Source organism: Hyla sarda, chromosome 9 (assembly GCF_029499605.1).
Source record: "Hyla sarda isolate aHylSar1 chromosome 9, aHylSar1.hap1, whole genome shotgun sequence".
Lineage (NCBI taxonomy): Eukaryota > Metazoa > Chordata > Amphibia > Anura > Hylidae > Hyla > Hyla sarda.
Genome location: NC_079197.1, coordinates 171877399 through 171904701, shown reverse-complemented (window position 1 = coordinate 171904701; position 27303 = coordinate 171877399). Strand labels below are relative to the sequence as shown.

Genomic DNA, 27303 nt, shown 5'->3' with positions numbered 1-27303 from the left:
GTGTGTTCAGGGACTGGATGGTTCAAGGCCTCTGTTCTCCCTGGGAAGCCCTTCTTCTGATAAACATCTTGGAACTGAGGGTGATTCTTCTTTGTCTTCTTCTTTGGGAATCCCTGCTTCAGTTCCGCCCTCTCCGCATCCAGTCGGACAACGCCACGGCCGTAGCGTACATAAATCGGCAAGGCGGCACTCGCAGCTCAGCAGCCATCGCCGAGGTGACAAAGGTTTTCATCTGGGCGGAAAACAAGGTTCCGGCCATTTGGCGATTCACATTCCGGGTGTGCTCTACTGGGACTTCCTCAGCCGGTCCTCAGCCAACCCCGGAGAGTGGTCCCTGCATCCAGAGGTCTTCATGCAGATCTGCGACCTCTCGGGCATTCCAGACGTGGACCTCTTCGCGTCTCGGCACAATCGGAAGATCCTTTCATTTGTGTCAAAGTTCTGGGACCCCTTGGCTCTAGCCGTGGATGCCCTAGTGATTCCTTGGGCGGGATTTTCTCTGCCCTCTGTTCCCTCCCCTTCTGCTCCTTCCCAGGGTTCTGAGGAAGCTCAAAGCGGAGGACGTTCCCGCCATACTGGTAGCTCCAGATTGGCCCCGTAGGTCGTGGTACGCCGACGTGGTCAGGCTCCTGGACAACACTCCACTGCGCCTTCCACTTCATTCGGACCTGCTGTCTCAGGGTCCTCTTTGCCACCCCAATTTACAGTCGCTGCATTTGACGGCGTGGTGGTTGAGACCGCGGTTTTGAGAGCCTGTGGTTTCTCTTCCCAAGTCATTTGCACCATGCTCAGGGCTCGCAAGCCCTCCTCGGTGAAAATTTACCACCGTACCTGGCGGTCTTATTTTCGTTGGTGTGAAGCTCAGGTCTTGTCTCCTGTTACTTTTTCTGTCCCCCGTCTTTTCTCCTTCTTGCAGTCGGGATTGGAACTGGGGTTGTCCTTCAGTTCCCTTAAGGGTCAGGTTTTGGCCTTTTCTATTCTTTTCCAGCGTCCTCTGGCTTCTAATTCTCATGTCCGGACCTTCCTTCAAGGAGTGGTGCATGCTGCCCCTCCTTATCGGTCACCTTCTCCCCTTTGGGACTTGAATCTGGTTCTGGGGGTACTCCAAGGTGAACCTTTTGAACCCCTTGGGGAGGTGTCCCTGAGCTTCCTTTCTTGGAAAGCGGTGTTTCTTGTTGTTATCACCTCCATTCGGAGAGTGTCTGAATTGGCAGCTCTCTCCTGCCGTTCTCCGTTTCTGGTGCTTCACCAGGACAAGGTTATCTTCCGGCCAGATCCTTCCTTTTTGCCTAAGGTTGTTTCGCTCTTTCATCTCAATGAGGACATTGTTCTTCCGTCCTTTTGTCCCGCTCCTTCTCATTCTAAGGAGCATTTACTCCACAAACTGGATGTGGTTTGGGCTGTTAGGTATTACCTCTCTGTCTCTTCTTCGTTTCGTCAGTGCGATTCCTTTTTCGTCCTTACGGAAGGTTGTCGTAAGGGACAACCTGCTTCCAAGGCCACCACTTCTCGGTGGATCCGGTCTGCCATGTCGGAAGCCTATCGCTGTAGGGGGAAGATTCCTCCCTTCAGGGTTGTGGCTCATTCTACCCGTTTCTGTTGGGGCATTCTGGGCTCTCCAGAACAAAGCCTCGGCCTCGCAGATTTGCAAGGCGGCTACGTGGTCGTCTTTGCACACTTTCTGGAGGTTCAACCGGGTTCATACCTTCGCATCGGCTGATGCTAGTCTAGGCCGTAAACTGCTGCAGGCGGCAGTGGAACAGCCGTCTGCCTGACTGATTATCTGCCCACCCAAGGGACGGCTTTGGTACGTCCCACGGTCTGTGTCCCCCAATGGAGCCGATAGAGAAAAGGAGATTTTTTAACAATTACCGTAAAATCTCTTTCTCGAAGGATCCATTGAGGAACACAGCTCCCTCCCTTTTGGGTTTCTCTTTGGTTCTCTGTCTGAGAGTGTGTTCAGTTATATCTTTTCTTCTGGTTTTCGGACAGTTCATATTTTTTCCTTGACCTGTCGGTCCTCTCCTATTGCTCTAGTACTAAAACTGATTAGCTCAGGGCCTGGAGGTGGGTATATCCTGCTGGGAGGAGCCGACTTCTTTGTTGCCATAGTGTCATACCTCCTAGAGACAGCAGCATACACCCACGGTCTGTGTCCCCCAATGGATCCTTCGAGAAAGAGATTTTACGGTAAGTGCTAAAAAATCTCCTTTTTTCCTAATGCAAATTCCGTGACAAGGGGTTCCGTGCGAAATTGCACTTTACAGTTCAGATTTTGTCCATTAACAGAAGAGATGTAGAAGGGCTTGGCAAGACGGGACACTGGAAGACGATGTTTATGGACCTGGGAGGCACCAATGAAGTTACCAGCTGAACCGGAGTCCAAAAGAGCAGAAGTAATGAAAGACATCTTGGCAGAGGAAAATACTTGAACCGCCTTTTCACATTCCTCTCCTTGTCACACTCCTTGTCACATTCCCCCCTTGTCACATTCCCCCCCCCCCCCCCCTGTTTCACATTACCCTCCCCCCCCCCCCCCTCTTCTCCTGTCACATTCTTGTAGTCTTGTACTGCAGCAATACACTGGGTTTCCCGGGCGCAAGAAGCTGTTGCACCATGGCTGAGAGTTGATTCAGTTGTTGTGCCTGACGGGCTAACTGCTGCGACTGTTGAGCCAAGACGGTGAAAAGATCCGAGACAACTGGCAAAGGCACCCCAGCGGGATCCATGGCCGGATCTTACTGTAACGGGTCACGGCAGGTGGATCCTCTGGGCCTGTGTGGATGATGACGTGAGCCGTGCCCAGGAGCGGAGTCTAAGATGCCGCTAGTTTTCACCAGAGCCCACCGCAAAGCGAGATGGTCTTGCTGCGGCAGTCGGCACCCAGGTCGCTACCCCTGGCACGACTCGTCCACACAGGTAGCTGGAAGGTGGTGTGGTACAGAAGGAGACTGGCAGGACGTGGCAAGATGGCAGTAGGTCAGGGCAGGTAACACAGGTGTAGGTTAGGTAAGGTAGCAAGGTACACAGTAACAGAGACACAGGACTTTCACAATGGCAATAGGCAACCAAAGACCCGGCAGAGAACCTAGAGAGGAGCTGATATTTAAGGACAGGGTGCAGGTGTAGACACTTGATTAAATGAGCACTGGCCCTTTAAGAGTAAAAGATCCGGCACGCTTGTGCACTAGGAGGCGGGGGCACGGGCGCCGGGTCTGCGAGGACACGGAAAGGTGGAAGATGAGTGAGGTAAGTGACGGGCTGGGATTCCCGCGAGGCAAATCCCAGCCCCGCTGGCAGCAGGGACATAAGCAGAGGGCGCTCACGGCCGGCGTGTCCGGCCGGAGAGCAGGTGATACAATATGTTTATTTTTATTATATGGAAAGGGGGGGGGGGTGCATTTTCAATTTGGAAGGAGTTAATGTGTGCTTTTTAAACCTTCATTAAACTCATTTTTTTTTTTTTTTTACACTTTGTAGATTCCTCATACAGATCAATGAAGTTCTATTGAACTGCTTTAATCTGTGTAATCTGCGCTCAATTAATAAAGGAAGAAGAGGTTAGTCCTCTGGCTATTAGCGGTGTCCCCCAGCTACTGAAATCAGCTAGGAGTCGCTGGGTATGGAGTGGGCTCCATACACCATTAGCAACACCATGACTGTAATGAATAGTGTCTTTGTATCTGGAATAGGCATAGATTTATAACTCTATCACTAGATATCCAGATATATCCCAAATGTGTTTGTGTATACTTTAGCAAAATAGGAAAAAGTCCCATCACTCACCAATATATCAAGCAATAGTAGTTTATTTCATATCCACAATGAACAGGACGCGTTTCGGCCTCAAACCTTCCTCTGCTTGAGGCCGGAACACGTCCTGTCCATTGTGGATATGGAATAAACTACTCTTGCTTGATACATTGGTGAGTGCTGAGACTTTTTCCTATTTATTATACATTGATTTTTCCATGTGCACCACAGACCGCAGAAGTGCCGACCTTCACCTGTGTATACTTTTGAACTGAAAGTAGACTTCAATACACATTCTAATGTCCCTGTCTCTGGCCATAACATGTGTTATCAACAAAAGATACGTTACACTTGTAAATCATGTGTGAAGTTTTAGAAATTTAGTCTAAAAATCACTCTACACAAAATGGAGCTAGTAACTGAACAATTAACATAGACACTGTACAATATAATCGTCCAAAGTAATCCTGGCCAAGTAATTTGACAATTTAGTACCACACTGTACTGTAGGGAGGCGCTGCCATCAGTGCTAAATCTGATTGGTCAGATCTTGCAGCCATTGAGACATATTAAGGATTAGAACTACCTGTAGCATTGCATGTGGGGTCCGGTTTCACGTTACAATTGTCCAGAAAAGAATATATGGTAATGTGAGGTCATTGTAATTTGAGGGATCACTGTACATGCAAACTGCACGAGCCAAAGGGAAGAAACTCTTTTGCTGAAAACCAGCTGCATATATGAGTTTCAAAAAGCATTTACAATGCAATACAATATAGGTTCTTTGTTGTCCATAGCCTATAAGGTGTCCTCTTGAGTATTTTTTGTAACAGTTTTGTGGTATATTTAGTATAGTTTTGCAGTTACTCTCTTTTGGGGTCATATACAGTAGTAGATGTGGGTTGCCAATACAGTAGAGTCTGTAGAAACAAGAAATAATAAAGTGCTCTGACCCCTGGTCATTTTTTATGGTCAGTGTTAACATTAAGTCTTTGGAAATAACACAGTCTTTGTCATGGGTAAGATGGGGTATCAGTGTAGTGACAGTTTTGTCATAGACAAGGATCACATGTTTCTGGCGATCGAGCTTGGTAAACCCATCCTAAAACTGTCCGCAACTAATGTTACAACATATCTGACGCTCAGATCTACCATTAGTTTCCTTCTGACGCTTTTCTACAGCACTTGAGGGAAACCCTGCATAATATATGTAAAGGGACAATAGTGAATGCAGGACTTACACCCATAAGCACATAGGCCGGCATTTATTATTATAGTGTAAGTGAAACATTATTCTACACCTTTTTTTGTGTGTGCTGTAATGTGTAGGAGCACCAAATTTATTAAATGCTCACAGAGCATTTGATAAATTTTGCGCAGGTCACATTTTCAGAAAATTCTCTCTTCACATACACCAAAAAGCTAAGTCTGGGCTAGTGTGGTTTTAGAGACTTTTCAGTGGCTTTGCGCCTTTTTTGTGCCTTTTCATATCATGTGTATTGCCAAAAATCAGTGGATTGCAACTCAAAATCAGCAGAAATGTGTTAACCATAAGGCACAAAAAAGGCGCAAATAAACTCTGCTTGCGCCTTTTTTGCACCTTTTCTAGACACAAAAAAACAGTGTAAAGACAATGATAAATGTCGGCCATAGTCCACAGCGGGAGAATTATTGTTATTTATGTATGTATGTATTTATTTAGAATATTTTCTATAAAAATTCTATGCAATAAGTGTTCCTGAACAAAGCAGCAATATGAAATGTAGGGAACATATGGACATGGCGTGAGCTGCTAATCTGCTCCCTGCTGACTATGACTGTCTCGTCCTTAGATTATACCTCTCAGAATCTCACCACTTCCACTTCATTCTTTCTTGTCAGGTGTTCTAGACCGTATCTTGCTCTGTTATTTTTTGTTTGGCTCAGTCCCTTTCTCTGTGTTTTTCCTATATTTTTGAGCTGTACAATCTCCTGACCTCCAGTGTATTTGATGCTGATGCCAATTGTCAGAGGTTCACAGTTCCCATCAGGACTGAACCCTCTCTTGCTATTTTTGTTGTATTCCTCTAACTTCTGTATTCCTGCCACCTCCTATCTGGGGACGGGCAATGGACACCAATAGCAGTGACACTGAATCCCTTCTGCCCACACCCCCTCCAAATGATGATGATGATGGTGATGATGATGATGATGAAGACGAAGATGCTTTTCAGGTCATTGCAAGGCTGACACCCTCTCCAGACTCAATTTCCTGGGAGCAGCGCAGCACCAAGATGAAGATTATCCATGTGGCGGACAGAATTTTTCTGACGTTTCTTGCCATTTTTTTACTGATTATAATGGGTGAGGTGTGTTTCTACCTGTACCACATAGTGCCCTGGGCAGCAATGTTCCAGGCAATAAAAGATCAGTTTCTGATGCAGGAGGAGGGAGAAGAAGACCTAGAACTTTAAGGTGAGAAAAGACAAGACATAGGTACATATTGTTTCAAGGTGCTAAGTATCGTCCCCTGTATATAAAGGTAGAAGATTGTTGGCAGAACCTATATTATTTCATTTTATCTTTGGATAGATAACATTTATCCCAGGCACACTTAGAGAAATGGAGAGATGGATGTGAAATTTTAGAACAATACTAGTGAACTTACGTCTATTGAGTTACTGACCTGTTATACTGTATCTACTAACCTTTAAGTATATAACTAATATAATACTGCCCCTATGTACAAGAATATAACAACTAAAATACTGCCCCTATATACAAGAATATAACTACTATAAATGTACAACACAAATAGAGAAACACAGCCGCACATCCACCATTTGTAATTTGATCTACTTGCTTCTCAGCATAATTTAAAAAACTAACAGGTTGTTATTATACATTTTGATCAAAAAGTACAAGCCCACTCGCCACGTCAAGGCCACCTAGTCAGAGTGGGTCCCTAACCTAACACTGGTGTAGCGCCAGGCGGCGACCGCTGCCTCCGAGATACCAGGCCCACAGGGGGGACGACCCATTGGCCAGGCAGCCAGGCGACCAAGCCCCTGGCTTTGGGCTGCACCACTCCACAGACAAAGCATCACAGAAACAATGGCCACCACAGAGAACCACACCAGTGTGAACACTTACCATGTGCTCCCTGCCAGAGGGCTGGGAGAATGTAAGGAGGAAACCCTTATGCAGTCTCCTGTTAATTAAAAGCGCCTGGACCGAATGGGTGGAGTGGAGTGCTGGCCATGGAAGAAAGAAGAGACTACAAATGTACAACATGAATGGAGAAACATAGCCGCACAGCCATCATTTGTATTTTGATCTACTTGCTTCTCAGCATAATTTAAAAAACTAACAGGTTGTTAACAGGCCTTGACGTGACGAGTGGGCTTGTACTTTTTTTTTTTTTAAGTATTTATTACATTTTTTGCATATAAGGTTAACAAACATTGCCATCGGCGAGATAACACATACAGAAAGAACAGTACCTCCCTAAGGGCCCAGCTCACCCCGTCAACCAGTACTAACAAAACAGGGTAAACCAGAGGGTATCATGAGGGACATGGAGGCTATACCGAGGCCCCAAGAGGGAACTGCCTGGCCACTGGGTCGTTCCCCCTATGGGCTTGGTGTCTCAGAGGCAGTGGTCGCAACCCAGCGCTACGCTAGTGTCAGGTTAGGGACCCACTCTGATTAGATGGCCTTGACGTGGCGAGTGGGCTTGTACTTTTTGATCAAAATGTATAACAACCTGTTAGTTTTTTAAATTATGCTGAGAAGCAAGTAGATCAAAATACAAATGGTGGATGTGCGGCTATGTTTCTCTATTTGTGTTGCACATATAACTACTATAATACTGCCTCCTATATACAAGAATATAACTACTATAATACTGCTCCTATATACAAGAATATAACTACTATAATACTGCTCCTGTATACAAGAAGATAACTACTATAATACTGGTCCTATATACAAGAATATAACAACTATAATACTGCTCCCTATAGACAAGAATATAACTACTATAATACTACTCCTATATACAAGAATATAACTTCTATACTACTACTCCTATATACAAGAGTATAACTACTATAATACTGCTCCTATATACAAGAATATAACAACTATAATACTGCTCCCATGTACAAGAATATAGCTACTATAATACTGCTCCTATATACAAGAATATAACAACTATAATACTGCTCCCATGTTCAAGAATATAACTACTATAATATTGCTCCCATGTACAAGAATATAACTACTATAATACTGCTCCTATATACAAGAATATAACAACTATAATACTGCTCCTATATACAAGAATATAACTACTATAATACTTCTCCTATATACAAGAATATAACTCCTATATACAAGAATATACCTACTATAACACTGCTCCTATATACAAGAATATTTCTACTATTATACTGCTCCTATATACAAGAATATAACTACTATAATACTGCTCCTATATACAAGAATATAACTACTATAATACTGACTCCTATATACAAGAATATAACTACTATAATACTGCTCCTATATACATATACAAGAATATAACTACTATATATATCTCTCCATCTACTCTCCACATAACTACTATAATACTGCTCCTATATATACAAGAATATAACTATTATAATACTGCTCCTATATACAAGAATATAACTACTATAATACTGCTCCTATATACAAGAATATAACAACTATAATACTGCTCCCAGGTACAAGAATATAGCTACTATAATACTGCCTCCTATGTACAAGAAAATAACTACTATAATACTGCTCCTATATACAAGAATATAACTACTATATAACTGTTCCTATATACAAGAATATAACTACTATAATACTGCTCCTATATACAAGAATATAACAACTATAATACTGCTCCTATATACAAGAATATAACTACTATAATACTTCTCCTATATACAAGAATACAAGAATATAACTCCTATATACAAGAATATTTCTACTATTATACTGCTCCTATATACAAGAATATAACTACTATAATACTGCTCCTATATACAAGAATATAACTACTATAATACTGCTCCTATATACAAGAATATAACTACTATAATACTGCCTCCTATATACAAGAATATAACTACTATAATACTGCCTCTTATATACAAGAATATAACTACTATAATACTGCTCCTATATACAAGAATATAACTACTATAATTGTAATGAAGAGAGGAGCACCAGGCACTGTCTACTCGGCTGTAAGTCAGATTTTCCTGTCCGGACTATCCGGGGTGTGTAACCTGCTGCACTGGATGCTATGGATGCTTTACGTCTGTTAAAGAGCTACTGGTAGCCCAGTCAGAGAAAGCGCCGGCTGGCGCGAAACTAGTCCGTTTGGCTTTTTATCCCCTCCACGTCCTCCACCATATGGAATTGCTTTTTGCATTCTGAATAAATCTGCAATCCACCAGCGAGTACAGTGGGTGAGTGCGGTCTTTTCACCTTCTTCTCCTCGATGTTTGATGTTATCTGATATTACACCTGCACCCCCAGGTACAGCAGTATTTCAAATCTTCTGGATAGCCCTGATTGTATTGCCTCAGGATTTCATTATTGAACAGGGATATTTGCTCTTTGGTGCCACTTTTCCCCTTTTTCTTTGGACTTTGATATAACTATTATAATACTGCTCCTATATACAAGAGTATAACTACTATAATACTGCTCCTATATACAAGAATATAACTACTATAATACTGACTCCTATATACAAGAATATAACTACTATAATACTGCTCCTATATACAAGAATATAACTACTATAATACTGCTCCTATATACAAGAGTATAACAACTATAATACTGCTCCCAGGTACAAGAATATAGCTACTATAATACTGCTCCTATATACAAGAATATAACTACTATATAACTGTTCCTATATACAAGAATATAACTACTATAATACTGCTCCTATACACAAGAATATAATTAGTATAATACTGCTCCTATATACAAGAATATAACTACTATAATACTGCTCCTATATACAAGAATATAACTACTATAATACTGCTCCTATATACAAGAATATAACTACTATAATACTGCTCCTATATACAAGAATATTACTACTATAATATTGCCACCGATGTACAAGAATAAAACTACTTTAATACTGCTCCTATATACAAGAACATAACTACTATAATACTGCTCCTATATACAAGAATATAACTACTATAATACTGCCTCCTATATACAAGAATATAACTACTATAATACTGCTCCTATATACAAGAATATAACTACTATAATACTGCTCCTATATACAAGAATATAACTACTATAATACTGCCTCCTATATACAAGAATACAACTACTATAATACTGCCCCCTATATACACGAATATAACTACTATAATACTGCCTCTATATACAAGAATATAACTACTATAATACTGCCCCTATATACAAGAATATAACTGCTATAATACTGCACCCTATATACAAGAATATAACTACTATAATACTGCTCCTATATACAAGAATATAACTACTATAATACTTTTCCTATATACAAGAATATAACTACTATAATACTGCCCCCTATATACAAGAATATAACTACTATAATACTGCTCCTATATACAAGAATATAACTACTATAATACTGCTCCTATATACAAGAATATAACTACTATAATACTGCTCCTATAGACAAGAATATAACTACTATAATACTGAACCCTATATACAAGAATATAACTACTATAATACTGCTCCTATATACAAGAATATAACTACTATAATATTGCTCCTATATACAAGAATATAACTACTATAATACTGCTCCGATGTACAAGAATATAACTACTATAATACTGCTCCGATGTACAAGAATATATCTACTATAATACTGTCTCCTATATACAAGAGTATAACTACTATGAGGGGCATTTACTAATCTTTTACTATGTAGTCTGGTTTTTACCCTGTTTTTTTCTACTTCATTTTTGACTATGTGCGACAAATTTACTAAATTGTTGCACGGCATTAATAAATTTGGCACACATAGGCAAAAGTGGGAAATTTACTTCATGTAGTAGAAAAAATAGTCTGTTCCTTTTTCCTGCTGTCTGAATAGGTTTGGCTGCTAGGTTTCCTTCTGGATCTTTTGTTTTTGAGGTTTTTTTTTTTTAGCTTTTTCACCACATCTAAATAATTCAATAACTACAGTGTTCCCTCAAGTTACAATATTAATTGGTTCCAGGACAACCATTGTAAGTTGAAACCATTGTATGTTGAGACCATAACTCTATGGAAACGTGGTAATTGGTTATAAAGGCACCAAAATGTCATCCAAAATAGGAAAAAGTGACAAAGAAAAGTAAGTAGATAACTAATATAGATAAAGCAAATCCTTACATATAAAAGTAATAAAGATCTGCTGGGAGCTGTAAATTACTGTCTATGTCAATGTTTCCCAAGCAGGGAGCCTCCAGCTGTTGCAAAACTATAACTCCCAGCATGCCTGGACAGCCAAAGGCTGTCCGGGCATGCTGGGAGTTGTAGTTTTGCAAAAGATGGGGCCACCCTGCTTGGGAAATGGTAAATGGAAGAAATCCCGGCACTCACTTTGAATGCTGAATAATAATGGTTTTATTAATCCATAAGCAAGATAATAAAGCGACTCGCAGGACGCGTTTTGGCCAGGTGGCCTTTGTCAACTGATCTACCCTGCTTGGGAAACACTGGTCTATGTAGAGGACAGGAGCTTCTTCAGGGGTCCTGTACAGTACACACAATGTCCCAAACAAGTAATGGAGTCGCCCTCACCTGGTGTCCAAAAGAGCAGCTAACCTTGATACAGGTAAAGTGTACAGAACATGTAATACCAGACACCAGTCAGTGCATACACTTCAGTAATACAGGGTTTTACCAGTGAATGTCCATTTTGATTGGTTGGTTCTTCCAGCCATTGACACGTTTCACAGATCTGGACTGTCTGTAGCATTGTATGTTGAGTCTGGTTTCAACTTACGATGGTCCAGAAAAGACCATTGTATGTTGAAACTATTGTATGTTGAGGCCATTGTAAGTTGAGGGATCACTGTAAATTGTAATCATGGCTCAGAAGTGGTAAACGGCGTTTAGTGTGTGTGTGTGTGTTTATTACATTTTTTTAACACAGTTTTTTTCTCCCTAAATGTACTTACACTTTTTTTTTTTTTTGGTTACTTCTTCGACCAGCGTTTTTCTTTGCTTGATGTTAATAAAATGGTTAACGAGGGCTTGTGGGGGGAGTGTTTTTTTGTAATAATTTTTTTTTTAAACCTGTTGTGTTTTTTTTTAGTTTACTTTACTAGACAGGCTTAGTAGTGGAAGCTGTCTTATAGACTGAGCCCATTACTAAGCCGGGCTTAGCGTTAGCCACAAAAACAGCTAGCGCTAACCCCCGGGAAGAGCCGGTACCAACAGGCCTGGAGCGTCAAAAATGGCGCTCCTGGGCCTAGGTGGTAACAGGCTGGCGTTATTTAGGTTGGGGAGGGCCAGTAACAATGGTCCTCGCCCACCCTGGTAACGTCAGGCTGTTACTGTTTGGTTGGTATTTGGCTGAGAATAAAAATAGGGGGACCTTATGTGTTTTTTTAATATATTTAATTATTTATTTAAAAAAAAAACGCATAGGGTCCCCCCTATTTTCATTCTCAGCCAAATACCAACCAAACAGTAACAGCCTGACGTTCCCAGGGTGGGCGAGGACCATTGTTACTGGCCCTCCCCAGCCTAAATAACGCCAGCCTGTTACCGCCTAGGCCCAGGAGCGCCATTTTTGACGCTCCAGGCCTGTTGGTACCGGCTCTTCCCGGCACCCCTGTGGCGTTGGGTACCGGGGTAATAATAGGGGGTTAGCGCTAGCTGTTTTTGTGGCTAACACTAAGCCCAGGTTAGTAATGGACTCTGTCTATAAGACAGCTTCCACTACTAAGCCTGTCTAGTAAAGTAAGAAAAAAAACACAACAGGTTTAAAAAAAATGTTATTACAAAAAACACTCCCCCACAAGCCCTCGTTAACCATTTTATTAAAATCAAACAAAGAAAAACGCTGGTCATCGAAGTAGTCCACCGAATCCGAAGGAGTCCACAGGATACACGGATCTGAAATGAGAAGAAAACAAAAAAAAATGGGTTAGTACATTTATTATCACCTGCTCACACATCTCCCGCCCCGCACGACTACAACTGCCAGCATGCCCTTACAGTAAGGACATGCTGGGAGTTGTAGTTGTGTGGTGCAGGAGATGTGTGGGCAAGTGACAAGCTTGTCCCCTGCCCCCAGCTGCAGGACTACAACTCCCAGCATGCCCTTACAGTAAGGTGGGGCGGAGGCCGGGCACAGTGTTTCCCAACCTGGGACTTGTAGTTTTGCAACATCTGGAGGCACCCTGGTTGGGAAACACTGTTTTAGGCCAGTGTTTCCCAACCAGGGTGCCTCCAGATGTTGCAAAACTACAAGTCCCAGCATGCCTGGACAGTCAAAGGCTGTCTAGGCATGCTGGGAGTTGTAGTCTTGCAACATCTGGAGGCAACCTGGTTGGGAAACACTGGCCTAAAACAGTGTTTCCCAACCAGGGTGCCTCCAGATGTTGCAAGACTACAACTCCCAGCATGCCTAGACAGCCTTTGGCTGTCCAGGCATGCTGGGAGTTGTAGTTTTGCAACATCTGGAGGCACCCTGGTTGGGAAACACTGGCCTAAAACAGTGTTTCCCAACCAGGGTGCCTCCAGATGTTGCAAAACTACAGCTCCCAGCATGCCTGGACAGCCAAAGGCTGTCCAGGCATGCTGGGAGTTGTAGTCTTGCAACATCTGGAGGCACCCTGGTTGGGAAGCTTGGTCAACTTACCGGCTTCCGTAGGATCCAGCGATACACGACACTGCCGCGCGACGATGGCTGTCCAGGCATGCTGGGAGTTGTAGTCTTGCAACATCTGGAGGCACCCTGGTTGGGAAACACTGTTTTAGGCCAGTGTTTCCCAACAAGGGTGCCTCCAGCTGTTGCAAAACTACAACTCCCAGCATGCCTGGACAGCCAAAAGGTGTCCAGGCATGCTGGGAGTTGTAGTCTTGCAACATTTGGAGGCACCCTGGTTGGGAAGCTTGGGCAACTTACCGGCTTCCGTAGGATCCAGCGCTGCACGACACTGCCGCGCGACGATCTCCGTCAGCGATCGTCGCTGGAGCCTCGGAAGGGTAAGTGAACGTTTTTGCCGGTCCCCTTCAGCTGTTTAGTTTTGCAACAGCTGGAGGACTACAGTTTACAGACCACACACCAGTGGTCTGCAAACTGTGGCCCTCCAGCTGTTGCAAAACTACAACACCCAGCATGCCCTGACAGCCAAAGCCTTTGGCTCTCAGGGCAGGAGCCCGGGCTGAGATTACAGTGCAGCCGCCTGGGCTCCCCCCCTTGTCTCCCGCCCGGGCTCCTCATACGGCCTCCCCGCTACCCCCCCCCCCCCCCTTGTCTCCCGCCCGCGCCGCTCAGCTCCCGCTGCTACAAGACTACAACTCCCAGCGTGTCCTCACTGTAAGGGCATGCTGGGACTTGTAGTCTTGCAACAGCAGACAGATGGAAGTTGTGTGGCGCTGGCAGGTGAGAGGGGGGGGGGGGGGATGTAAATCACTGTAGTGTCCCGGTAGCGCAGTGAGGGTAGCGGGGAGAAAGTATGTCGGAGCCCGGGCGGCAGTAGCTTTTCCTGCTCCATGTTGGAGCTGGAGTAAATTTAGTAAATTTTTATGGCCGTTGCGACAGTTTATTGCGCAACTGCGACTGTCTCAGTTAATAAATTCCTGACCACTGCAAGTAAAAACTGAAAACTTGCGTAAATTAAGCGGGAAAAAAAATGTGACTTTCTAGCTCTTGCTAGGGAAAGTCGCACAATTTATAGGGTAGGCGCAATTGCGACAATTTTGCGCCAAAAATAGTCAGAAAAAAATTACTAAACCCCTTAGTAAATGCCCCTCTATAATACTGCCTGCTATATACAAGAATATAACTACTATAATACTGCTCCTATATACAGTAATATAACTACTATAATACTGCTCCTATACACAAGAATATAACTACTATAATTCTGCTCCTATATACAAGAATATAACTACTATAATACTGCCTCCTATATACAAGAATATAACTACTATAATACTGCTCCTATACACAAGAATATAACTACTATAATTCTGCTCCTATATACAAGAATATAACTACTATAATACTGCTCCTATATACAAGAATATACCTTCTATAATACTGCCTCCTATATACAAGAATATAACTACTATAATACTGCTCCTATATACAAGAATATATCTACTATAATACTGCCTCCTATATACAAGAATATAACTACTATAATACTGCCTCCTATATACAAGAATATAACTACTATAATACTGCCTCCTATATACAAGAATATAACTACTATAATACTGCTCCTATATACAAGAATATAACTACTATAATACTGCTCCTATATACAAGAATATAACTACTATAATACTGTCTCCTATATACAAGAATATAACTACTATAATACTGCTCCTATATACAAGAATATAACTACTATAATACTGCCTCCTATATACAAGAATATAACTACTATAATTCTGCTCCTATATACAAGAATATAACTACTATAATACTGCCTCCTATATACAAGAATATAACTACTATAATACTGCTCCTATATACAAGAATATAACTACTATAATTCTGCTCCTATATACAAGAATATAACGACTATAATACTTCTCCTATATACAGGAATATAACTACTATAATACTGCTCCTATATACAAGAATATATCTACTATAATACTGCTCCTATATACAAGAATATAACTACTATAATGCTGCTCCTATATACAAGAATATAACTACTATAATATTGCTCCTATTTACAAGAATAGAACTAATATAATACTGCTCCTATGTATAAGTATATATCTGCTATAATCCTACCCACCATGTACAAGTGACTATGTACAACGAACCATATCTGGCTGGGTTTCCATGCTGACATTTGGCCGCTGATTTGTGGTAAAATTTGGCATTACCATGACTTGTGCATAAACTTAAAAGTGTATTCCCAACTATAAGTTATCCCCTCTGCAGAGGATTGGGGATAACAGGGTGATCAGTGGGGGCCTGACTTATGGGATTCCTATTGATTCCAAGAACAAGGAAAATTGTTTCCCGAAAGGAGAGCTCCCAGCATGATCACAAAATCATATAGAGAGAGGAGAGCAGGTGGTCTGATAACCTATACAACCATGCGAGGCATAGAAGCTTCTATCACATAGTTGCAAAAGTAACAGGACTGCCAGCTTCCAGGGGCATAGCAGAGGTATATCTGGGTATTATAAAGGACAATACTGCTACATCCTGTTCTCGCCCATAAAAAAATACTCCTCCAATATTTGCTTTACACAATGTAATGTCACAAGTGACCCATGGGGAAGGATCAGTCACACCCAAAACTAGGATCTAAGGTAAATGTCGGAAGAATGACTAACAGATAATGTTAGAAATCTTCACAATTCTCTAATGCTGTGTGAAAATTTTAATAAATATTTAGAGAAATTCCTATTATTCTTCATCTGATAATGTGAAAAGTCTGATAGTTTCCAGCACAGAAATACAATACAGTGTGGAATCTCACAAAAGACTGAACAGATGTAAGCAATGAGGACCGTTTTGGAATACATATCACTATTATGATTATTCTGTATTCCATTTATTTGAGGAAAATAAATTAATGAACCGCTTCTTAATGGAAAAAGGAATTAAAAACAAAAAATACAGAATAAATAAAAATTATTAAAACTATATTAAATAAATGTGCACTGTCAGATTCAAAAACTTTTTATATGTTGTTAATCTTTGCAAAACATTAACTTTTCTAATATACTTCATAAAAAATATTTATTTTCTTTTTATAGAAATAATGGTTTATAAAATCATGGCTTATACAAAAAAAAAAAAGGTGTCCAGAACATAATTCTGTCCGGCTGCAGGATTATGTTTGTCCCATCATATTTGTCCCAGCTAAAGCACAGGTAGAGACAAAGTCTAGGAAGTGAGGGTGGGCTAGCACTCCTCTGTGCTCTCTCCTGTCTGATAGTACTCCTCTGTGCTCTCTCCTGTTTGATAGTACTCCTCTGTGCTCTCTTCTGATAGCACTCCTCTGTGCTATCTCCTGTCTGATACTACTCCTCTGTGCTCTCTTCTGTCTGATAGTACTCCTCTGTGCTCTCTCCTGTCTGATAGTACTCCTCTGTGCTCTGTTCTGTCTGATAGCACTCCTCTGTGCACTCTTCTGTCTGATAGCACTTCTCTGTGCTCTCTCCTGTCTGATAGTACACCTCTGTGCTCTGTTCTGTCTGATAGCACTCCTCTGTGCACTCTTCTGTCTGATAGCACTTCTCTGTGCTCTCTCCTGTCTGATAGTACACCTCTGTGCTCTGTTCCATCTGATAGTACTCCTCTGTGCTCTCTCCTGTCTGATAGCACTCCTCTGTGCACTCTTCTGTCTGATAGCACTCCTCTGTGCTCTCTCCTGTCTGATAGCACTTCTCTGTGCTCTCTCCTGTCTGATAGCACTCCTCTGTGCTCTCTCCTCTCTGATAGCCCTCCTATGTGCTCTCTCCTGATAGCACTCCTCTGTGCTCTCTCCTGTCTGCTAGCACTCCTCTGTGCACTCTTCTGTCTGATAGCACTCCTCTGTGCTCTCTGCTGTCTGATAGGACTCCTCTGTGCACTCTTCTGTCTGATAGCACTCCTCTGTGCTCTCTCCTGCCTGATAGTACTCCTCTGTGCTCTTTCCTGACTGATAGGACTCCTCTGTGCTCTTTCCTGTCTGATAGTACTCCTCTGTGCTCTCTTCTGTCTGATAGTATTCCTCTGTGCTCTCTTCTGTCTGATAGCACTCCTCTATGCTCTCTCCTGTCTGATAGGACTCCTCTGTGCACTCTTCTGTCTGATAGCACTCCTCTGTGCTCTCTCCTGCCTGATAGTATTCCTCTGTGCTCTCTCTTGTCTGATAGGACTTCTCTGTGCTCTCTCCTGTCTGATAGCACTCCTCTGTGCTCTGTCCTGTCTGATAGTACTCCTCTGTGATCTCTCCTGTCTGATAGGACTTCTCTGTGCTCTCTCCTGTCTGATAGCACTCCTCTGTGCTCTCTCCTGCCTGATAGTATTCCTCTGTGCTCTCTCCTGTATGATAGGACTCCTCTGTGCTCTCTCCTGTCTGATAGCATTCCTCTGTGCTCTCTCCTGTCTGATAGCATTCCTCTGTACTCTCTCCTGTCTGATAGCACTCCTCTGTGCTCTCTTCTGTCTGATAGCACTCCTCTGTGCTCTTTCCTGTCTGATAGTACTCATCTGTGCTCTTTCCTGTCTGATAGCACTCCTCTGTGACCTCTCCTGTCCATTTTTAGAATGCAAGCAAGGATTGCTGTGGTGTCTACAGTTGTTTTGATATGCTGGGGCCAGGAGGTCGGGGCCTGACACCCAAGCAAAAATGGATGCATAAAATACATTGTTGTCTAAGGGTTGTGCAGCTTTAACACATTGTTTTCTGGAACATCAAAGGGGCCATTGTGCTTTAAAACAAACAAACAAACCCTGAGTCTCTCCTTCATGCAGTACTCCTGGGAACATCTGATAAATATTGTTATATTATTAATAATACAAGGATTGTTTCTATCCTATTGAAATTGTTCCATTAGTTATTGTGATGCAACACTACAGTTTTATCATTTACGGTGGGCAATAGCACTGGTTCTGCAATACAACCACAGGGTAGGGAGATGATTGGGTCATGCTGATCATGGCAGATTGTATGTACTGTATGTCCCATAAATGATCAGCATGCCGATACTGACAAATATCACATGACTGAAGCGTATTTTATCTCTTGTCCATACAGATCCCAATCGTCATTGTCACATTACAGCACAATATGGAATCCTGTTACACCCATCTAGAGGAAATGTTCTGCAAGAAGTTTGGATTCGTGTTCCAGGGACAAGAGTTGCATTCGGCCTCATCATCCTACTTCTCTAGGCTGGAGCCTAAAAAGCTGCAGATGTCTTTACATGGATCTTATCCAAAACAATTAACTTGTCCATTGTGTAAGTGTTAGTTAGGCCTCATTCATTCCTACTTCCGTTTTTAAGTCTTTTTCCACCGCCTTAGGTGGTCTATGGCATTGGTCTCAAACTGTGGCTCTCCAGATGTTGCAAAGCTTCAACTCCCAGCATGCCCGGACAGCCAACGGCTGTCCGGGCATGCTGGTAGTTGAAGTTTTGCAACATCTGTAGGGCCACAGTTTAAGACCACTGTTCTAGGGGGAGAAGTGACAACCAACCTGGCCACATTTCACACTAAGAAGAACATCCAAGGATTAGCCTGTCAAGTAATTTTAAGGTACAGAATACACAGAATTGCCCTTTTAGTAGAGCCCCCATCTAGTTGCGGGTTGGACCTCCTTTGGCCCAGTCTTGGCATAGATCCCACAAGGTGAGGAAACCATTCTGCGGGAACATGGCCTATGCGGACAGGATCACTTCTCGCAGTTCCTACCCATTAGATGGAGGACATGTTCAAAATGGCCGTTCTACCTCCTTCCACAGATGTCTATAGGATTAAGAGGGGAGGACCGACGAAGCAAGGAAAATTTACGGTCATGTTCCTTGAACCAATACATGACAAAATGAACTTTGTGACTGGGCCATCTCCTCCTGTCATAGGGGAATCAGTTGCCATGGAAGAGATGAACTTGGTCAGTCACAAAGCTTAGATAAGACCTATTGTCCAAACGTCCATACACATGTCCAAAACACAAAGCGCCAGCATACCAATGGTTAACCGGTTATATTCTGATGTATTTGTTCCATTGTAGTCCAAATGAAAAATAAACATGCATAAAAGAGTATTTGCATTAAATTAATAAAAACCTGCGATCAGTGGCATAGCTGTGGAAGGCAATGCAGTTGGGGGACCTATCGGACCCAGATGTTATATAGGGGGACAGCAGTGTGCAGGCATTAGTACGGTAATTGCTTGCAGTTGTGTAAACATATTCCTTTAAAGGGTGGCACATGTACATAGAGCAGAACACAATGATGTCACACATTAGATGTCACACATTAGGTGGCATTATAGGAGCTTCAATCTATACACCTGATTGAATGTATAAATGTCTATTCACACATTTGCAGATTTGCTGCAAAACTCTGCAATGTATGATGGGGGTTGGTTGGGCAGCAAGCATGTGGATTTCGGCATAACCCATTCAGTCAAATTCTGCAACAAATCTGTTGTCTATGTTTATGCTCTCGGTGCTTTCACACGGTGCAGTTTTTTAAGCCAATGTCAGGAAGGGTATCAGGAGAAGTATATAGGAAACAATGTACGTCTTCCTTTTATGAAAGGGGTACTCCAGTGGAAAACCATTATTTATTTTTTTTCAAATGAACTGGTGCCAGAAAGTTAAACAGATTTGTAAATTAAAAACTTAATATAGTATTAGCGTATCGGCGCACAGAAACAATAAAAAGGTATGTTTAAATTAGCTAAGGTTGGCCGTATCCTTGATATAAGGAGTCGGTAAGTACTAAGACTATATAACAGATGATAATTCTTGTCAGATGTCACGATGCCGGCTGGCAGGAGGTGGATCCTCTGTGCCAGAGAGGGATTGGCGTGGACCGTGCTAGTGGACCGGTTCTAAGTCACTACTGGTTTTCACCAGAGCCCGCCGCAAAGCGGGATGGTCTTGCTGCGGCGGTAGTGACCAGGTTGTATCCACTAGCAACGGCTCAACCTCTCTGACTGCTGAAGATAGGCGCGGTACAAGGGAGTAGGCAGAAGCAAGGTCGGACGTAGCAGAAGGTCGGGGCAGGCAGCAAGGATCGTAGTCAGGGGCAACGGCAGGAGGTCTGGAACACAGGCTAGGAACACCCAAGGAAACGCTTTCACTGGCACAATGGCAACAAGATCCGGCGAGGGAGTGCAGGGGAAGTGAGGTATACATAGGGAGTGCACAGGTGAACACACTGATTAGAACCACTTGCGCCAATCAGCGGCGCAGTGGCCCTTTAAATCGCAGAGACCCGGCGCGCGCGCGCCCTAGGGAGCGGGGCCGCGCGCGCCGGGACAGGACCGACGGAGAGCGAGTCAGGTACGGGAGCCGGGGTGCGCATCGCGAGCGGGCGCCACCCGCATCGCGAATCGCATCCCGGCTGGAGGCGGTAACGCAGCGCACCGGGTCAGTGGATCTGACCGGAGCGCTGCAGTAGCGAGAGTGTAGCGAGCGCTCCGGGGAGGAGCGGGGACCCGGAGCGCTCGGCGTAACAGTACCCCCCCCCTTGGGTCTCCCCCTCTTCTTAGAGCCTGAGAACCTGAGGAGCAGACTTTTGTCTAGGATATTGTCCTCAGGTTCCCAGGATCTCTCTTCAGGACCACAACCCTCCCAATCGACCAAAAAAAAAGTTTTCCCTCTGACCTTCTTGGAGGCCAGTATCTCCTTTACGGAGAAGATGTCCGAGGAGCCGGAAACAGGAGTGGGAGAAACAAGTTTGGGAGAGAAACGGTTGATGATGAGTGGTTTAAGAAGAGAAACGTGAAAGGCATTAGGAATACGAAGAGAAGGAGGAAGAAGAAGTTTGTAAGAGACAGGATTAATCTGGCACAAAATTTTGAAAGGACCAAGATAGCGTGGTCCCAATTTGTAGCTAGGGACACGGAAGCGGACATATTTAGCGGAGAGCCATACCTTGTCTCCAGGAGAAAAAATGGGGGGAGCTCTTCTTTTCTTATCAGCAAACTTCTTCATGCGTGATGAAGCCTGTAAGAGAGAATTTTGGGTCTCTTTCCATATGGTGGAAAGATCACGAGATATTTCATCCACAGCGGGCAAACCAGAGGGCAAGGGAGTAGGGAGGGGGGGAAGAGGGTGACGGCCGTACACCACGAAAAATGGGGATTTGGAGGAAGATTCAGAGACTCTGAAGTTATACGAGAATTCGGCCCATGGTAGAAGATCTGCCCAGTCATCCTGGCGGGAGGAAACAAAATGCCGTAAATAATCACCCAGGACCTGGTTAATTCTTTCTACTTGCCCATTGGATTGAGGATGATAGGCAGAAGAAAAGTTTAATTTAATCTTGAGTTGTTTACAGAGAGCCCTCCAGAATTTTGACACGAATTGGACGCCTCTGTCCGAGACGATCTGCGTGGGCAACCCGTGAAGACGAAAAATGTGTACAAAAAATTGTTTTGCCAACTGAGGCGCTGAAGGAAGACCAGGAAGAGGGATGAAATGTGCCATCTTGGAGAATCGATCAACGACCACCCAAACAACAGTGTTGCCACGGGATGGGGGTAAGTCTGTAATAAAGTCCATACCAATCAGAGACCAAGGCTGTTCGGGGACAGGCAGAGGATGAAGAAGACCAGCGGGCTTCTGGCGAGGAGTCTTATCCCGGGCACAGACAGTGCAGGCTCGCACAAAATCCACAACATCCGTCTCCAGAGTCGGCCACCAATAGAAACGAGAGATGAGTTGCACGGATTTCTTGATGCCCGCATGACCTGCGAGATGGGAGGAGTGACCCCATTTGAGGATTCCGAGGCGTTGGCGTGGAGAGACGAAGGTCTTCCCTGGAGGAGTTTGCCTGATGGAGGCTGGAGAAGTGGAGATCAGGCAGTCAGGAGGAATGATGTGTTGCGGAGAGAGCTCTACTTCCGAGGCATCCGAGGAACGAGAGAGAGCATCGGCCCTAATGTTCTTATCGGCAGGCCGAAAGTGAATTTCAAAATTAAATCGGGCAAAGAACAGAGACCACCTGGCCTGGCGAGGATTCAGCCGTTGGGCAGACTGGAGATAGGAGAGGTTCTTGTGATCGGTGTAAATAATAACTGGAAATCTTGATCCCTCCAGCAGATGCCTCCATTCCTCAAGTGCTAATTTAATCGCTAGTAGCTCTCGATCCCCGATGGAGTAGTTCCTCTCCGCCGGAGATAAGGTCCTAGAAAAAAAACCACAAGTAACAGCATGCCCGGAAGAATTTTTTTGTAGAAGGACCGCTCCAGCTCCTACTGAGGAGGCATCAACCTCCAATAGGAAGGGTTTAGATGGGTCAGGTCTGGAGAGCACGGGAGCCGAAGAAAAGGCAGACTTGAGCTGTTTAAAGGCGTCTTCCGCTTGAGGAGGCCATGACTTAGGATTGGCATTCTTTTTGGTTAAAGCCACGATAGGAGCCACAATGGTAGAAAAATGTGGAATAAATTGTCTGTAATAATTGGCGAACCCCAAAAAACGTTGGATAGCACGGAGTCCGGAGGGGCGTGGCCAATCTAAGACGGCAGAGAGTTTGTCTGGATCCATCTGTAGTCCCCGGCCAGAGACCAAGTATCCTAGGAAAGGAAGAGATTGACATTCAAACAGACATTTCTCCATTTTGGCATAAAGTTGATTGTCACGAAGTCTCTGAAGAACCATGCGGACATGCTGGCGGTGTTCTTCTAGGTTGGCAGAAAAAATCAGGATATCGTCCAGATACACAACAACACAGGAATATAAGAGATCACGAAAAATTTCATTAACAAAGTCTTGGAAGACGGCAGGGGCTGTCACGATGCCGGCTGGCAGGTAGTGGATCCTCTGTGCCAGAGAGGGATTGGCGTGGACCGTGCTAGTGGATCGGTTCTAAGTCACTACTGGTTTTCACCAGAGCCCGCCGCAAAGCGGGATGGTCTTGCTGCGGCGGTAGTGACCAGGTCGTATCCACTAGCAACGGCTCAACCTCTCTGACTGCTGAAGATAGGCGCGGTACAAGGGAGTAGACAGAAGCAAGGTCGGACGTAGCAGAAGGTCGGGGCAGGCAGCAAGGATCGTAGTCAGGGGCAACGGCAGGAGGTCTGGAACACAGGCTAGGAACACACAAGGAAACGCTTTCACTGGCACAATGGCAACAAGATCCGGCGAGGGAGTGAAGGGGAAGTGAGGTATAAATAGGGAGTGCACAGGTGAACACACTAATTGGAACCACTGCGCCAATCAGCGGCGCAGTGGCCCTTTAAATCGCAGAGACCCGGCGCGCGCGCGCCCTAGGGAGCGGGGCCGCGCGCGCCGGGACAGGACAGACGGGGAGCGAGTCAGGTACGGGAGCCGGGATGCGCATCGCGAGCGGGCGCTACCCGCATCGCGAATCGCATCCCGGCTGGAGACGGTATCGCAGCGCACCGGGTCAGTGGAGCTGCCCGGAGCGCTGCGGTAGCGAGAGAGAAGCGAGCGCTCCGGGGAGGAGCGGGGACCCGGAGTGCTCGGCGTAACAGGGGCGTTGCACAGGCCAAAGGGCATGACCAGATACTCAAAGTGTCCATCTCTAGTGTTAAATGCCGTTTTCCATTCATCCCCCTCTCTGATGCGGATGAGATTATAAGCACCTCTTAAGTCCAGTTTGGTAAAGATGTGGGCACCTTGGAGGCGATCAAAGAGTTCAGAGATGAGAGGTAGGGGGTAGCGGTTTTTTACCGTGATTTTATTAAGACCGCGGTAGTCAATGCAAGGACGTAGGGAGCCATCTTTTTTGGACACAAAGAAAAATCCGGCTCCGGCAGGAGAGGAGGATTTGCGGATAAAGCCCTTTTTTAAATTCTCCTGGATGTACTCAGACATAGCAAGAGTCTCTGGGGCAGAGAGAGGATAAATTCTGCCCCGGGGTGGAGTAGTGCCCGGGAGGAGGTCAATAGGACAGTCATAAGGCCTGTGAGGAGGTAGAGTCTCAGCTTGTTTTTTGCAAAAAACATCCGCAAAGTCCATATAGGCCTTAGGGAGACCGGTTACAGGGGGAACCACAGGGTCACGGCAAGGAGAACTGGCAACCGGTTTAAGGCAGTCCTTGAAACAAGAGGAACCCCAACTCTTGATCTCCCCAGTGGACCAATCCAGGGTTGGGGAATGGTGTTGAAGCCAGGGTAGTCCGAGGAGAATTTCGGAAGTGCAATTGGGGAGGACCAAAAACTAAATTTTCTCGTGATGAGGTCCGATGCACATTAGGAGGGGCTCCGTGCGGAAACGTATGGTACAGTCCAATCTTTCATTGTTAACACAATTGATGTAGAGGGGTCTGGCGAGACTGGTCACTGGGATGTTGAACCTGTTGATGAGAGAGGCTATGTCACGATGCCGGCTGGCAGGTAGTGGATCCTCTGTGCCAGAGAGGGATAGCGAGGACCGTGCTAGTGGACCGGTTCTAAGACACTACTGGTTTTCACCAGAGCCCGCCGCAAAGCGGGATGGTCTTGCTGCGGCGGTAGTGACCAGGTCGTATCCACTAGCAACGGCTCACCTCTCTGGCTGCTGAAGATAGGCGAGGTACAAGGGAGTAGGCAGTGGATCTGACCGGGGCGCTGCAGCAACGAGGATGAGGCGAGCGCTCCGGGGAGGAACGGGGACCCGGAGCGCTCGGCGTAACAGGCTAAAATAAAATTTCCTGCAGATCCGGAATCCAAGAAGGCCATAGTAGAGAAGGAGAAGGTAGAGGCAGATATCCGCACAGGCACAGTAAGACGTGGAGAAGCAGAGTTGACATCAAGGACTGTCACACCTTTGTGCGGAGTCAGCGTACGTCTTTCCAGGCAGGGAGGACGGATAGGACAATCCTTCAGGAAGTGTTCGGTACCGGCACAGTACAGGCAGAGATTCTCCATGCGGCGTCGTGTCCTCTCTTGAGGTGTCAGGCGAGACCGGTCGACCTGCATAGCCTCCACGGCGGGAGGCACAGGAACGGATTGCAGGGGACCAGAGGAGAGTGGAGCCGGGGAGAAAAAACGCCTCGTGCGAACAAAGTCCATATCCTGGCGGAGCTCCTGACGCCTTTCTGAAAAACGCATGTCAATGCGAGTGGCTAGATGAATGAGTTCCTGTAGGTTAGCAGGGATTTCTCGTGCGGCCAGAACATCTTTAATGTTGCTGGATAGGCCTTTTTTAAAGGTCGCGCAGAGGGCCTCATTATTCCAGGATAGTTCAGAAGCAAGAGTACGGAATTGTACGGCGTACTCGCCAACGGAAGAATTACCCTGGACCAGGTTCAACAGGGCAGTCTCAGCAGAAGAGGCTCGGGCAGGTTCCTCAAAGACACTTCGAATTTCCGAGAAGAAGGAGTGTACAGAGGCAGTGACGGGGTCATTGCGGTCCCAGAGCGGTGTGGCCCATGACAGAGCTTTTCCAGATAGAAGGCTGACTACGAAAGCCACCTTAGACCTTTCAGTGGGAAACTGGTCCGACATCATCTCCAAGTGCAGGGAACATTGAGAAAGAAAGCCACGGCAAAATTTAGAGTCCCCATCAAATTTATCCGGCAGGGATAGTCGTAGGCCTGAAGCGGCCACTCGCTGCGGAGGAGGTGCAGGAGCTGGCGGAGGAGATGATTGCTGAAGCTGTGGTAGTAGCTGCTGTAGCATCACGGTCAGTTGAGACAGCTGGTGGCCTTGTTGCGCTATCTGTTGTGACTGCTGGGCGACCACCGTGGTGAGGTCGGCGACAACTGGCAGAGGGACTTCAGCGGGATCCATGGCCGGATCTACTGTCACGATGCCGGCTGGCAGGAGGTGGATCCTCTGTGCCAGAGAGGGATTGGCGTGGACCGTGCTAGTGGACCGGTTCTAAGTCACTACTGGTTTTCACCAGAGCCCGCCGCAAAGCGGGATGGTCTTGCTGTGGCGGTAGTGACCAGGTCGTATCCACTAGCAACGGCTCAACCTCTCTGACTGCTGAAGATAGGCGCGGTACAAGGGAGTAGGCAGAAGCAAGGTCGGACGTAGCAGAAGGTCGGGGCAGGCAGCAAGGATCGTAGTCAGGGGCAACGGCAGGAGGTCTGGAACACAGGCTAGGAACACACAAGGAAACGCTTTCACTGGCACAATGGCAACAAGATCCGGCGAGGGAGTGCAGGGGAAGTGAGGTATACATAGGGAGTGCACAGGTGAACACACTGATTAGAACCACTTGCGCCAATCAGCGGCGCAGTGGCCCTTTAAATCGCAGAGACCCGGCGCGCGCGCGCCCTAGGGAGCGGGGCCGCGTGCGCCGGGACAGGACCGACGGAGAGCGAGTCAGGTACGGGAGCCGGGGTGCGCATCGCGAGCGGGCGCCACCCGCATCGCGAATCGCATCCCGGCTGGAGGCGGTAACGCAGCGCACCGGGTCAGTGGATCTGACCGGAGCGCTGCAGTAGCGAGAGTGTAGCGAGCGCTCCGGGGAGGAGCGGGGACCCGGAGCGCTCGGCGTAACATCAGATATACCAAAAATTAATTAAACCTAATTGTCCATGGATTTAATAACACCTAAAGCAGAAAACCGGATGATGACAAAGAAATTTGAAAAAATACTGAGTTATTTGCAACTGACTTGCGATCACAGCATCCCGTTACAAATGTTGCGATAATGTTTCCGATGTGAATACAATGTCTACAGTCTCTGA

At 45.2% G+C, this 27303-nt stretch overlaps 1 protein-coding gene across 7 annotated transcripts in view; it reads left to right on the top strand.

The window, feature by feature from the left end:
- SLC39A7 (solute carrier family 39 member 7) overlaps positions 1-27303 on the top strand; it is an 82235-nt gene that overhangs the window by 10213 nt on the left and 44719 nt on the right. For 3 of the 7 annotated variants that reach the window (XM_056540379.1, XM_056540378.1, XM_056540380.1), the window contains exons 2-3: positions 5967-6207; positions 18741-18945. In XM_056540379.1, coding sequence (XP_056396354.1) covers positions 18774-18945 — 172 coding nt within the window. In that variant the 5' untranslated portion in view covers positions 5967-6207; positions 18741-18773. Of the gene's footprint in view, positions 1-5589; positions 6208-18740; positions 18946-27303 lie in introns of those variants that run through there. The other 4 variants (XM_056540381.1, XM_056540376.1, XM_056540382.1 and 1 more) reach the window with 2 other exon arrangements.